The sequence below is a fragment of the Hemitrygon akajei genome, chromosome 17 (assembly GCF_048418815.1).
Source record: "Hemitrygon akajei chromosome 17, sHemAka1.3, whole genome shotgun sequence".
NCBI lineage: Eukaryota > Metazoa > Chordata > Chondrichthyes > Myliobatiformes > Dasyatidae > Hemitrygon > Hemitrygon akajei.
Genome location: NC_133140.1, coordinates 55,011,520 through 55,027,484, shown reverse-complemented (window position 1 = coordinate 55,027,484; position 15,965 = coordinate 55,011,520). Strand labels below are relative to the sequence as shown.

Sequence of the window (15,965 nt, the reverse complement as noted above, 5' to 3'; positions counted from 1 at the left end):
CCTATAGCAAAGATCACTCATTGACAGTTGGATATTACTACCTTGTCTGTTTTCCCCTTCCCTTCAGATATGCAGAAGTCAATGGACTATATTCAGATTCAATTTATTGTCATTTAGAAACCACAAGTTAGTGCCATTATGAAGAAAGCGCAGCAGCGCTTCTAATTTCTGAGAAATTTATAAGGGTTTGGTATGTCATCTGAAACTTAAACTTTATAGATGTGCGGTGGAGAATATATTGACTGGTTGCATCATGGTGTGGTATAGAAATACCAATGCACTTGAGTGGGAAAAAAAGCCTACAAAAGAAGTAGTGGATGCATCCTAGTCCATCATGGGTCAAGCCTCCCATACCCTCGAGCACATCTACATGGTGCTTCCACAGCAAAAGCAGTATCCATCATCAAGGACCTTCACCACCCAGACCGTGATCTCCTCTTGCTGTTGTCATCAGGAACGAGGTACAGGAGCCTCAGGACCACACCATCCGGTTCAGGTTCTTCATCCAGAGGGGGATAACTTCACTTGCCCAATCACTGAACTGTTACCACTAGCTATAGATTCATTTTCAAAGAGTTTCCATTGCATGTTCTCAATATTTATTGCTTTTTTTTTTCTGTTTTGAATTTGCAGAGTTTACTGTCTTTTGCACATTGGTTGTTCATCTTGCTGGGTATGATTTTCATTGATTCTATTGTGTTTCATGTATTTACTGTGAATGGCTGCAAGAAAATGAATCTCATGTGATGCACCAATTTACTTTGAACATGAACTTCATTATTCCCCCAAAGTCTCCACTTAGTCTCACTACTTGCCCAAATTTGTTGCTAAGGACTACATTATCACTTGCATGGACAGCATTTTTTGCTGATTCCTATTTGATATGTACATGTGATAAATTAATCTGAATTGGCCATGAAGTTGTGAGGTGCTTTATTGAATTGCTACTATCCTTTGAAGGTACTGCAAAATGCTGTTGGGTAGAGAGTTGAGGATTTGCATCCACTGAGGGTGCAGCAAGTATTACTAAATAGTCTGAAATTTGGTAGCAAACATGCAAGTGTTGATATTCCTATGTGTCTGAAGTTCTGTTGCTCACCCCTTATGATTCCATGCCTGAAAGTTATTGAAATCTTGCTGCATGCATGTGTAGCCTCCTTCATTGGCTGAGCAGTTATGCATGAGATTAAACATTGTGCAATAACCTTATGATGGAAAGAGAGTTGTTAGTCTCAAGGCATTGCTTTGTGGAACTTGTGCTTTGTTCCCGGGACTGGGACGACTGACTTTCAGAAACCATGGCTAGCTTCCATTATGCATGGTATGAATCCAACTGTTGTTTTATTCATTCAAGGAAAGTGGGCTTCACAGGCTTTAATTACCCATCCTTAATTGCCCTTGAGAAAGTGATGGTCAGCTGCTTTCTTGAACCACTGTGGTCTTTGAGTTTGGGGAAAAGCTCTTAGGAAGAAAGTTCTAGAGTTTTGACCTAGAGACAGTGTAGGGATGATGGACACTCAGTGGCCACTTTATTATGTACAGGAGTGTGGTCTTCTAGTGTTGCCCATCCACTTCAAGGTGCAATGTGTTGTGTATTCATAGATGTTGTTCTGCACACTGTTGTTGTAATACATGGTTATTTGAGTTACTGTCACCTTCCTGTCAGCTTGAATCAGTCTGATCGTTCTTCTCTGACCTCTTACATAAACAAAACGTTTTGCCCATGGATCTGACACACATCGGATTTTTTTTAGTTTATTGCACCATTTTCTTTAAGCTATAGAGACTCTTATGTAAGATCCCAAGTTTGGTTTGAACATAAACTTTTGACCATGTCTGCATGCTTTTATGTATTGAGTTGCTGCCTCATGATTGGCTGTGTAGATATTTGCATTAATGAGCAGGTGTGCCTAATAAAGTGGCTGAGTGTATGTCAGCTTTGGCTTCAGTTCTCTCATTTTGTGATTATACCTTTGAGAATGGGGACGTTCTTTGTCTTCCTTTAGCTTTTTAATTGACCACCATCATTCACAACTTAATGCAAACTCTGAGAACTGTATAACTTTGATCTGTGTATTGATTGCAAAATTGTATAATTCTGTCTGTTGCATTCTATTTTTGCATTTTAGCATGCATGTAGTCTTGTGTTGTTCTTCATTTTTAGGTCAGGCTGGTTCTACTCCAACCTGCTCTATTGCATTCATCATTGATCCAAGCTAATAATAGTAGAATGAGGGAAGCGGCACTATGTGAGGTTGGAGATTGTAATGATGTATGCTTCCACTAAGCTGGTAATCTATGGTGCTCAGTTTAAAACTGACAGGTTTGTTCTAAGTACATTCTACTCAGCATGGTTGTACTGCTATACAGCATAGTGTTGTCGATTATTTGGTACACTGAATTATGGAATAGGAGCAGCTGGATAATTCAAAGTGTTTCAAGACCACTGAGACCAGTTATCAGGTGTGGAAATTCTGGTTCTCTACCATTGGAACAATGCAGAGTAAAATAGTAAATGAATGCTCTTAATCAGCCCTCAATGAAACCTGCATGATGGGATCAGAATCAGTTTTAATATCACTGACATATGTCATGAAATTAGTTGATCTGTCACTACAGTACAACATAAAAACAAATTATGAATTACAATAATATGTGTATGCAGTTGATTTCAGTTAATTAGGGCAGCTACTTACGTGGGACAACTGGTAAAAAAACAAAAACGACTCAAGAAGATAGCCAGCATTCTTTTGGTTTATTTGGGACATTATGCGCTTAATTAGGACAGGTGACTCTTGTCAAACAGTTTTTAACTAGCAGCAGGCACTTACGCTTACATGGCCATTGGACACTACACTGTGCTTAGGGTGAACAGTTTTTAAATGGTGTCAGTTGTGTGTCTTCAAAAAGCAGTGATTTTTGTCACTAGTGGTGACAAATCAGCAGTATGTCAGGAATGGGGGCAGGATTGGACCCAAATGCAGGACGCAGACACTAAAGTACTAGGGGTAGGACAGGATGGGGATGCCATGGCATGTAAGGGGTAAGGCAGGTGGGTCTGGATCCCAGAGTTTGGACGAGGCAGACGGGAGGGTCTCAGAGTCTGGACGAAGCAGGTGGGAGGGTCCCAGAGTCCGGGCGAGGCAGACGGGAGGGTCCCAGAGTCCGGGCGAGGCAGACGGGAGGGTCCCAGAGTCCGGGTGAGGCAGACGGGTGGGTCCCAGAGTCCGGTCGAGGCAGACGGGAGGGTCCCAGTGTTCAGACAGGGCAGGAGGATTCCTCATGGCAGGCCGCATGGATCCCAGGCAGGGTCGCCTCCCAGGCGGAAACACAGAGGCCTGGGCCAGTCGCGGACACCTGGGCAGGTGCGGGGCACAACCCTTAGGGAGCAATAGGTGGAAAGGGCAGAAACCCCTGCCGGCCAGCTGCAATCCGGCCGGACCTGCCCGATGGAGGTAACGGATAGGAAGGGGCAGAACCCCCGCTGGGCAGCGGCAGTCCGGCCAGACCTGCCTGACGGAGGCAACGGGTAGGAAGGGGTAGAAACCCTGTCGGGCAGCGGCAGTCTGGCCGGAACTGCCCGACGGAGGCAAGGGATCAGAAGGAAGCTGGGTCCAGGGTGAGCAGCAGGACTACTGTGATACACCAGTAAATTAGGAAAGGCAACCGACAGCGTGGCAGCGCGAGCAAGGCGAATAAGGCGGAACAGCGGGACCAGCGCACAAGAGAGAAGCAGGGGAACAAGACCAACCGGATAGAGCATATACAGAACAGGCCGGCAACCAGGGCAGAACTGGATACAGACAGGATTCAGAGCCGGCGGTCCAGCTACAGAGTGGGTTAAACCGGCTTCGGAGCAGGACGACCCCACAACCAGGCTCAGTCCCCAAGCCCCTTACAAACACCTGCTCCCTAATAGGCAACAGGTGTACCTCCTTAAGCCAAGATGATCCAATGACTCCGTGTGACAGGAGGGCCGGCTGCAAGTTCCGGAGTCCGCGGACCAGAGCAAGACCCGGAAGGCGGGCTCCGGACCGGACCCCAACACAGTAAGCATTTAAGCAGTGATCAGAACTGTTTTGCTCAAGCATTCAGGCTTGGAGATACCAGAAACGGCCAGGGGTGAAAATGAAACAATTTCACTCATTCAACTATCTAGGAACAACAAAGAATTTGAAGGCATTGACAATCATCTCGAATGTTACAATGAAAATGAAGATTTGTACGCACAGAATGCTGGAGAAACTCTCTTGTGATTTGCAGGATGCAGCTGTCTTTGTATAAGGGTAGTCTATTGTGTTTACCTGGTGTCTGTGCTGATTTTATTCATTTACAGCCATTCAAAAGAATATGGCAGCATACACTGGACGAATTCCTCCGATAACTAATAGGAACTTATACATGGTTTTATATTATGTACTATAGTAGTATTAGGTAGTGTTCTAATTTATTCTGTATTTAAATACATAATTTGTTCCTCAGTTAAATGGTAGTTGTCTATTTTATATCTTTTTAACTATTTCCATGAAACTTCAGCTAATTGTGATAGCCGCTTAATTGAGCCAAAATGTACTGATCATATTGACCATATCCCAATTATCCCAGTTGAACCAGTTAACCAGAATTTACTGTCAAAGTGCATACATGTCACCATATACAACTCTGGGATTCATTTTCTTGCAGTCATTCACAGTAAATACAAAAACACAATAGAATCAATGAAAAACCACGCATGAGGAACAAGTAACCAGAGTAGAAAAAATGACAAGCTGTACAAAAAAAGCAATAAATTTCAAGAACATGAGGTGAAGAGTCATTGAAAGTGAGTCGGAAGCTTGTGTGATGTATAGCACCGGGATTGTGCTCCCAATGGTGTTTTTTTTCTGTTTTTTTTCAGTTAGTAGGGTTTTTTCCCCTCTTAGTAGGGTTTTTCCCTTTTTTCCTTTCAAAAAATATTAACACTTTATTTTTTCTTATTATTATTGATATATTGTTTAGCTTTGTTAATCAGTTATTTGCTAATTTAATTCTTCATTGTACATAATGACATATTGACTTAATTACCTTAATGTATTTTTTTGTTGATCTTCAATAATAATTAATTAAAAAAATTAAAAATGAAAGTGAGTCCAAAGGTTGTGGGAACAGTTTAGTGTTGGGGTGCATGCAGTTGGGTGAAATTACCCTTTTGGTTCAAGAGCCAGATGTTTGAGGGGTGATAACTGTCCTTGAACCTGGTGATGCTGGTCCTGAGGCTCCTGTACCTCCTTCCAGATGGCAGCACTTCCAGAGTATGGTGGGGTCCTTGATGATGGATGCTGCTTTTTTGCAAAAGTGCACCTTGCAGATGTGCTCAGTGGTGTGGAGGGTTTTGCCCATGATGGACTAGGCTGTAGCCACCACTATTTTGGGCTTTTCCATTTAAGCAGATTGGTGTTTCCATACCAGACCATGATGTACACTCTCCACCACACATCTTTTGAAAGTTTGTCAAATTTTTAGTTGATACACCGAATCTTTGCACACATAGAAGAAAGCAGAGGACTGCCTCTTGCTGACATTCAGTAAGATGTTGTTGTTGTGGCATCACTCAGACAGGTTTTCAGTCTCCCTTCTACATGCTGATTCATCACTATCTTTGATTCTGCCAACAACAGTGGTGTCATCAGCCAGCATGAATATGGCGTTGGAGCTGGCTGTGCTTAGCTACACAGTTATAAGTGTAAAGCGAGATATCTAAAAAAAAAATTAAAAAATAAGTGTAAAGCGAGTTGAGCAGGGGGTTAAGCACAACATTGTGGTGCACCTGTGGTGATGGTGATTGTGGACGACGTAGTCATAGAAAAATACAGCACGAAAACAGGCCATTCCTCCCATCTAATCTTGGAGAACCATTTGCCTACTCCCATTAACCTGCACCAGGATCATAGCCCTCCATACCCCTACCATCTGTGTACCTATCTAAACTACTCTCAAACATTGAAATCAAGCTTGCATGTATCACTTGCACTGGCAGCTCATTCAACACTCTCACGATCTTCTGAATGAAGAAGTTTCCCCTCATGTTCACCTTAAACTTTTCACCTTCCACCCTTAACCCATGACCTTTAATTGCAGACCCACCCAACTTCAGTGGAAAAAGCCACCTTGTATTTGCCCAATCTACACCCCTCATAATTTTGTATATCTATATTAGATCTCTCCTCAATATTCTATGTTCCAAGGAATAAAGTCCTAACCTATTCAAACTTTCCTTATCACTCAGGTCCTCCAGTCCTGGAAACACCCTGGAAAATTTTCTCTGTAGTCTTTCAACCTTAGTTACATCTCTCCTGTCAGTAGGTGACTGAAACTGCACGTAATACTCTGATTCAGGCCTCACCAAGTCTTTACAACTTCAGCATAACATTCCATCTCCTGTACTCAATATAGATGATAAACAACAGACCCAGATGTACAAAAAAGCTGGATGAACTCAGCAGGTCGGGCAGCATCCGTTCAAAGAAGCAGTCAACGTTTCGGGTCGAGACCTGAAACATTGACTGCTTCTTTCAACAGATGCTGCCCGACCTACTGAGTTCATCCAGCTTTTTTTACGTCTTGGTTTGACCACAGCATCTGCAGTGTACTTTGTGTTTACTAAACAACAGACCCAGCATGCAACCCTCTCACCGGGCTCATGTGCAAACCTGGCTCATTAGCCAACTCTGCTGACAGCCAAGTGACTCACCAGTGACAAGACCAGTTTTCATAAGCAAATATGCGTCTAGGGTCGTTATGACTTTCAAACAAACAGGAAAGTTGTGATGTTCTGATTAAGGAACATAGATTGTTGTGAATTCTCCATGCAAAGTTATCATTTGCCAGAAAATTAACAGATTGTACACTGGCATAAAATCACAAAGGAAATGTATTAACCAAATTTTCAACCTCAACGAAAAGGAAAATTAAAAGGGCCCATAAAAGTTAAGCCACTCCAATATGCACATAAACATTGGAGCTCATTTCTGGAGTAGTTGGAGGTATTGCTTTACTTGCATGTTGAACTCATATTCTGTGTGAAGGACATCAGCCACAGTTCAAACTTCCCTCGAAGACTACCTCAAACAAACTGGCTCTCTCAGGAGTATTAGCACTTACTCCTTGGAGGTGCTCATTTGCATAAAGCACTTTTTATATTGGAGTCTCTTCAAAACAACATCCTGTAGCAACTTCCCTTGTACCCTACTCAGCAGCTCCCAGCCAAAGACCCCAAACTAGACTACCGTCCTTCAGAAATCTGATTCTCTCCAGCTCTCCTGAATCTTCCACTGGGCAGAAAGTTACAACGTGTACCGAGCCAATCCTGGTTGACTGACACAACGTTCTTAAGTTGGACAACATGGCTTCTTATATTTAACCAAAGCCAATACACTTACGAGCAGGGCAAACTGCTTTTACAGAAAACTGCTAAAATAAGAATATAGCAGTAAATAACTTAGACAGGGCATTACGTGCAAATGTAAACAAATCATCTCCCCCATCTTTTTTGTTTACCAATTTTGTCCCTTGCAATCCTTTTGATTGTAACATACCTGTAGAATCCCTTGCGATTCTCCTTCATCATGTCTACTAGAGCAACCTCATGCCTGCTTTTAGCCCTACTGATTTCTTAAGTGTCCTCTTGCGTTCTTATACTCCATAAGCATTTCATTTGTTTGTACCTGCTACGCACTGCCTTTTTTTTTCTTAACTAGTTCCTCAGTATCTCTTGAAAACAAAGTTTCCCTAAACCTGTTATCTTTACCTTTTATTCTGACAAGCACTTTCAAGCTTTGTACTCTCAAAGCTTCAATTTTGAAGGCCTCCCACTTGCCAAATAAATCCTTGCCAGAAAACATCCTGTCGCAGTCCACACTTGCCAGAGCCTTTCTGACACCATCAAAATTGGCCTTTCTCCAATTCAGAATCTCAACCAGTGGACCAGATGTATGTTTTTCCATATTACTTTGAAACTAATAGCATTAGATGCACTAGATGCAAAGTGTTCTCTACAGAAACTTCTATCACCTGCCTTACCTCATTCCCTAATTGCAGATCAAGTATCTCACACTTGTTGTGAATTCTACATACTGGTTAAGAAAACTCTGAGCAGATTTGATGAACTCCATCCCATCTACGGTAGTTCTTTTCAATTATGGAAGTCCCAGTCAACATGTGGAAAGTTAAAGTAATCTATTACAACAATCTTATGTCTCTTGCAACCGTCTGCAATTTCTCTACAAATTTGTTCCTCTAAATCCCTTGGATTGTTGGATGTAGCCCCATTAATGTGGTCATCCCTTTCTTACTTGTCAGTTTCACCCATAATGCCTTGCTAGACGAGTTCTCCAGTCTGTTCTGACTGAATACTGACATTTTTTCTGACTAGTAATGCCACCTCTCCTCCTCTAATCCCTCCTGCTCTGTTGTGTCTGAAACAATGGAACCCTGGAATATTGGACTGCTAATCCTGCTGCTTCTGCAACCAAGTCTCAGTAATGACTGTAATATCACCATTCCATGTGTTGATCCTTGCTCTGAGCTCATCTGCCTTTCCTGTAATACTTCTTGCTATATATGAAGCTCAGGGCATTTGTTGTACCATGCTCAACCTTTTGATTCCTGACTTTGAGGTCTGAACAACATCTGTCTCCACAGCTTATCCACTATCTGTTCTGGTACTCTGATTCCCATCTAGAAGAGAGTCCAATCATCTAAAAATCTTCTACCTTCCCTAGAAGAGAGCCCGATGATCCAAAAATCTTATGCCTTCCCTCCTAACCAATTCCTTAGCCAAATGTCAAACTGTATAATCTTCCACTTTCTGGCCTCAGTAGAATGTGACATGGGTGGCAATCCTAGTGGTCCTACCCTTTAACTTGGCACCTAATTCCTTGAACTCACTTTGCAGAACCCCATCACTAATGGACCACGACCTCTGGCTGCTCAGCCCCCCACTTAAGAATGTTAAGGACTCGATCCGAGATATCCCGGACTCTGGTACCCAGGAGACGACATACCATCTAAGAATCTCATTCTCACCCACAGAGCCTCCTTTCTGTTCCCCTAATTAACAAATCTCCTATCACCACGGAATACCTCTCTCCCCCTTCCCTTTCAAGTCACAGAGCCAGACCCAGTGCCAGAGTCCTGATCACTGATATTCTTTTGCTAAGTTAATCCTCTTTTTCTCCCCCCTCCAACAGTATCTAAAGTGGTATACCTGTTGTTGAGGGGAATGGCCTCAAGGTACACTGCACTGGCTTTTTAACCTTTTTCCCCTTCCTGTCACCTAGTTTTCTGTGTCTTGCGCCTTGAGTATATCTACCTTTCTGAATGTCCCATCTATCACCACCTCAACCTCCTGAATGATCCAGAGTTTGTCCAGCTCCAGCTCCAACTCCTTTAACATAGACTGTTAGAAGCTGCAGCTGGATGCTTTCTTTCAATAGTGCCTCTCCTTGCTGCAGCCTGGAAGAGTTAAAACTTTAAAAAAAAAACCACTCTAACTGTCCAATCCAACAATGTCACTGTCTTATTTTAATTTGTTCTTATAAATCAATCCAGAGCACTGATTGGTCTCTGTTCAAAACACTAAACTATCACAAGTCGATACCTTTTCTACCCAGTTGGAGAACTTCAGTGGGTTACATCTTCTCATGCTTCCGATCTCCGATTGGCGGCTGAATGGACTGGGATTTGCAGGTGAGGAAATCAAGGATCCATTTGCACAAGGAGATATTGAGGCCTAGGTCTTGGAGCTTATTAGTTTTTAGGGGACGATGGTATTGAATGCAGATCTGTAGTCAATGCCATGTCACATTCTACTGAGGCCAGAAAGTGGAAGATTATACAGTTTGACATTTGGCTAAGGAATTGGTTAGGAGGGAAGGCATAAGATTTTTGGATCATCGGGCTCTCTTCTAGGGAAGGTAGAAGATTTTTAGATGATTGGACTCTCTTCTAGATGGGAAGAGAGGAAGGCCCCGAATCCTCGGCTTTGCCTGTTGCTTGGTGGCCGGAGCCGGGGTTGAAGCACTCGGCAGAGATGGTGCTCGGTGCTCGGTGTCGGAGGGCTGGTCGGAGGCACGAAGTTGTCGGAAGTTTTCGGACGGACTCACAGTTGGCTGTGCTCGGGTGCTTCCAGAGGCTGCATCGGGAAGTTTTGCCACGTTGGAGGTTTCTTCCTTCTGCCATCTGCGTGAGATGATGGGCTATCTGGGACTTTGAGACTTTTTTTTACCGTGCCCATGGTCTGCTCTTATCAAATTATGGTATTGCTTTGCACTGTTGTAACTGTATGTTATAATTATGTGGTTTTTTTTGGTCAGTTAGTCTTGGTCTGTCTTGTGTTTATGTGATATCATACTGGAGGAACATTGAATTTCCCCTTGGGGATGAATAAAGTATCTATCTATCTATCTATCTATCACTGTTGGATGTTCAAAGCATGAGTGAAGAGCCAAGGAAATGGCATCAGCTGTGATCTGTTGCCACGGTTGGTAAACTGGAGCAGTTTCAAATCGCTCCTCAAGTAGATGATAAATTTCTTCACCTGAAGTTCATTAGTGAATCAAATAATTTTTTGTCAATTTGCTAGTTTGGTAGTAACTTATTAATGACTAATTTGTTTCTTTAAATTTAAAATTATTAATTAAGTTTAAAGTTAACAGCTGCCATTGTGGGATTTGACCTCTGGTATTTTGATTACTAGTACAGTAATTCAAACACTTTGTCACTACTGTAGCGCAAAATCATAGGGATTTTGTGAGAAGGGAGAAGCATCCACACAAGGAGTATCTTGCGCATATGCTAATATTTATAATGCTTCCCAACGTACTGTTTTCTAAATCAGCTTGGGCCACTTTGGGCTTGCTCTGTTGCCTAGATGTTGGACTTGCCTCTCCTCTCTAGTTGCTTCTTTGCAGGTACTCTGTTAAGGACACAAACATCGTTCTTTCCTTTGTAAGTAAGTTATGCAGTCTGGACAAGCTTTTCTACTTTTTCTACCCTTGGAAAATTCTTTGGAAGTGTTTATGTAATGATAATTAGGGATTTAAAAAAAAAATCATTTTCCAGAAATTGAATTCCTTTGTAATAGAGAGCAACTTTTATGCACATGCAATTTATACAGTCTTTGGAAAAAAAAAAGTGCCTCAACTGCGATTACTGGAAATGAATCCTTTCCCCCAAGAAATTGCACTTAAGATTTTCTTGGATCTGTGTAGTGGTTCCTTTTGTTTTTGCCTTTCACTAAATTATAAATATTCTTGATTCTGATACTGAGCACTTCATCTGTTACAGGAGACTGAATCCAGATGAGAGGCCTCTGCAAATCCTTTATGATTATCTATCTGGATTAGGTTTCCAGGACCCGCTTCGGATACAAGAGGAAGCTGCTATTGCTGATTTGAGCTGCATGATCAGATATTTTCATGGTAAGATTTAATTTTCCAAAGAGCAAAATGCATGGGTTCAGTTTTGCTGTTTTTAAAAAAAATAGAAAGTAGACCAGTGAGTGGTTGATTGTGTACAATGTATTCCTGTAACTTGATCCAGTAGTAGAACACAATCTTTAACAAAATACTTGGAGTTTACTTGCTAAGTGTTGGTCTTTAGAGATTGTTTGCCCATTGTGGATGAGTTATTTCTTTGTTGGTTCACTGAAACATCTTTTTACTAAAAGATGTTACCACTGTCAAGTCCTTAATTTGTTGTTTGGAATGCAGGCAATGCTGGTGAGACCACTATTTACTGCCCATCCTAACTTGCCTCTGGAACTTATTAAATAATTTCAGAGGACTGTTAAAAAGAAACACACGTTATTGTAAGGGTTGAGTCATTTGTAGGGCAGATTGAATAAGGATGGCAGATTTCTTTCCAAGCAGGACGTTAGTGAACAAGATGCTTTTATATATCACAATCCAATGATTGCTCTCGAGCTACTGTGATAGGATTCAAACTTGTGCTCTGAATCACAGGAACAGACCTCTACATTCCACTCCTGTAATTTTACTGCTGTGCTATGCATAATAGTACACTAGGAGAAGGGATTATGTTTAGTTCTTCCTGGTTGACCTTGTCATCAGATTGAGGAATTACATCGATGGTTGATTAATCTGTACACTCCCAGCTTATGCTAGTTTATTAGTTTTAGATGCCTTGAAATAAAATAACAGCTTAAGAACCCTAGAAGATGAAAATCAGAAATAAAAATAGAAAACTCCAAAAATAATCAGGAGACACAAGAGGCTGCAGATGCTGGAATCTGGATCAACAAACAATCTGCTATTGGAGCTCAGAGAGTTGAGCAGCATCTATGGGGGGAAGGAACTGTCGATGTTTCACTTTGAAACCATGCATCAGGATTAATATGTTCCTCTAGTAGACTGTTTGTTGCTCCAAAAATCATCTGGTCAAGTAACAGCTTTCAGATGTTTTTGTCCGATTCTCGGAACTCGGTTAATGGAGCATGTGATGTAAAGAAAACAATCAAGAAAGAATAAACTTACATTAAATATAGTAACATTCAGAACCACCTGAGAATGCTTCTCAGCTATTTAACTGAATCCCAGGTTGATCACTGAGTACAAAGATGGTATTGTTTTTGTGAATAAGCACCCAAAGTCTGCTGTGCACCACTCTTGTAATGCAAATGAGAAAAATCAGCCAAAATTGTTACCTATATGTCCTTTCAAGTTAAGTATGGCATCATTCCTTCAGAGTTCAATAGTTTTTTGATAATCACTTTTTCTGTGTTTTTAGCATCAGTGGTTCTGTGTTGAAAGTGTAAGATTGCATTTCAGTTAGCATCTGGGACATCTCACGTTTTGATTAATGCTTTTGTGGTCTTCAGATATTTCTGTTATTTGCAATTTGACTTGTGATCCAAATCAAAAATAAAATTTACTAAACCAATTTGATGTCAGATTTGTTAATCTGTGAAGAAGTGACATTCTAAAAGGGTAAGTTGCTAATCTGTTGTACCCCACAATATTGCTACTTTCTTAATTGATTCTATGTAATTGATTTCATTAACGGGTAGTTCAGAGGGTAATACAATCTACAGTTTATATATAGTTTATATTATATATGGCTTTGGTACAAGATTAACTTTGTCTTCATCAAGGATATCATCTCGGGAATCAGTCTGGTGAATTTTCTCTGAACTGTATGCAGAATAGATGAGCAATACGCCAAATGTGGTCTCACCAGTGATTTAAATAGTTTTCGCACGCCTGTTATTTTCGTATGTCATACTCTTTGCTGTAATGCTCAACAACCCATTTGTTTTTCTAATTACTTGCTGTACCTGCATGCTCACTCTCGACATTTAATGTCTGAAGTTGCAGTGTTTTGTTGTCTCTCCGTTTATTGAATGTTTTGTTTCTTCATATTTGATTGGATAACTTCACATTTCCACATGTTAAACAGCAACTCACATATTCATGATCCCTTTTGTGATTCTCTTGCAACAGTACAGGTGCAGACCTTATTGCAAGTTTTGAAATAAAGAAATCCATGGGAATGTGGCGTGGCAGCTTGCACTTAGCATTATGGGTGCAAGTTTGACCCAAACCTCACATAAGAACCTCTATTATAAATAGTAAAATGTGTGGAAAATACTGGCAAATTGTGAGAATGGGGTTTAAAAGAAATGGAGGGTGCACCCATTTTCACTAACAAATGGAGGCAACATTTTGTGTTAAAATTTTTAATTGTTTGGAACCTGCTCTACTTGATAAATATTGGTTCAGGTAAACTCCTTTCACTGTTGGAGAATAAGACTTGGTAAAGCTGAGCACCTCAAACTTTTATAATTTTATTTAAACTTGAGAGGCTTTTAATGGAGGCCTGTTAAATTATATATTTATGGTTGGCTAAGATTTGTACTGTCAGGGTCATTGTTTACAGTATTTTTAACAGATGTTATGAAATCAAACAGGTTCCTTATTTTTTAAAAACTGTATGAAATTCTGTTATATTTTACAAAGTATATTTTTTAAAGTATGTGGATTTAACTAAAATTTATGAAATGGAATTGAATAGGTAATGTTTCAAGTAACTTGGAAATTAATCTAGTCAGAGACCCAATATACTAAAACATGTATTATCTCCTTTAATTAGATAGTGAATTGCATGTCTGTTGCCTGCAACATGATTAAGATCAAACATATCAAACCATAAATATCAAATGTGGATATTATGGTGTCTGTGTGTATGAAATGAAAACAAATCAAACTGCATATAGAGAGTGTATTTAGACAGCACCTGTGGAGCTGCAAAAGTAGTGTCCATGACAGCTGCTGCTGTTCATTATATGAAAAGAAACTAGATCACTCTTTTGGCTTGCTCACAGAACACTGTGGTTGGGAGTAGATGGAGTGTATTCTGCTTAGCTGTAACCAGTGATGTTCCACAGTAATCTGTTGTGGAACTTCTGCTTTTTGTGATTTTTTATAAATGACTTGGATGAGGAAGTAGAAGCTTCATATGTTTGTAGATGACACAAAGATTGGTGGTGTTATGGATAATATAGAAGGTTGTTGTAGGTTACAACAGGTCAGTGATAGGATGCAGAGCTGGGCTGAAAAGTGGCAGATGGAGTTCAGTTAGGATAAATATAAAGTGATGAGGTTTATCTTAAGGCAGAGTACAAGATTAATGGCCGGATACTTAGCAGTGTGGCGGAACAGTGGGATCTTGGAGTGCACCTCCACAGATACCTCGAAGTTGCTGCTCAAGTTGATAGGGTGGTTAAGAGGGTGTATAATGTGTTGACCTTCATTTGTCAAGGGCTTAGAGTTCATAATGTTGCAGCTCTGTAAGACTGGTTAGACCACATTTGGAGTATTGTGTTCCGTTCTGGTCACCTCATTATAGGAAAGATGTGGAACGTTTCAAGAGGGTGCAGAGGAGATATACCAGGATGCTACCTGGATTAGGGATTGTCTAATGAGGAGAGGTTGAGCAAGCCAAGGCTTTTCTTTTTGGAGAGGAGGGGAATGAGAGGTGACTTTATAGAGGTTCTTAGATGGAGTGGATAGCCAGTGCTTTCTTCTCAGGGCAGAAATGGCTAATGTGAGAGGGTGTAACTTAAGGTGACCAGAGAAAAGTGTAGGGTGATGTCAAGAGGTAGGTTTTTGTGAGCAGAGAGTGGTAAGTGCATGGAATGAACTGCCAGGGGTGGTGAGAGACGGATACATTTGGGAGACTTGAGACTCTTGGGCATGTGGATGAAAGGAAAAGGAGAGCTATGTGGGAGGGAAGCACTAGATTCACCTTGGTGTAGGATAAAAGGTCGCACAACATCATGGGCCAAAGAGCCTGCATTGTGCTGTACAGTTCAGTGTTCTCTCCCCTCTCCCCCACCACCTCCCTCTCTTCTATCCCACCTCTCCCCAAACTCTATTGGAAACTCTTCAGAAAATGAAGCAGCCAATGCCAGCATGCAAAAAGACATATGCACATAGGCAGTATTCAATCCTCAGCTGCTAAGTGACAAATAGTATTTACATCAAACGAATGCTAGACAATGTTAGTTCAAACAGGTGTGAGGCTGATCATTTGTTGATATTTAACAGAATTCCCATTAGTGAATTTCTTGCATTGCCATCCTGGCAATTGGGAGTGGGCTGGTTATCACTATTAACCAGAAATTGAACTGTACCACAAACAGAAGTAGAGCTTCTGTCAGAGCAGGTGTGAGACTGAGTGTTCTGCAACAAGAAGCTTGCTTCGGACTTTAAAGCCTTTACAAGGTGTACTGCTATAGTCACCCCTTGCTTGAGTGCAGCTTCAGATTACCCAGGAACCTAGGAGCCATAAGCATTCAGTCAAACTACCTCTACCATTATGGCTAAAATATTACCACTGTAAAATATACTGTAGTAACACAACAAGCCTATATCTTGTACTATAAAGAAGAACGTGGAAAGTGATCC

At 41.0% G+C, this 15,965-nt stretch overlaps 1 protein-coding gene across 1 annotated transcript in view; it reads left to right on the top strand.

Annotated features, from left to right (window-relative positions):
* LOC140740706 (PH domain leucine-rich repeat-containing protein phosphatase 2-like) overlaps positions 1 to 15,965 on the top strand; it is a 133,438-nt gene that overhangs the window by 26,509 nt on the left and 90,964 nt on the right. Inside the window, exon 3 of the mRNA XM_073070152.1 lies at positions 11,326 to 11,459. Within this exon, the coding sequence (XP_072926253.1) occupies positions 11,326 to 11,459 (134 nt within the window). The remainder of the gene's footprint in view (positions 1 to 11,325; positions 11,460 to 15,965) is intronic.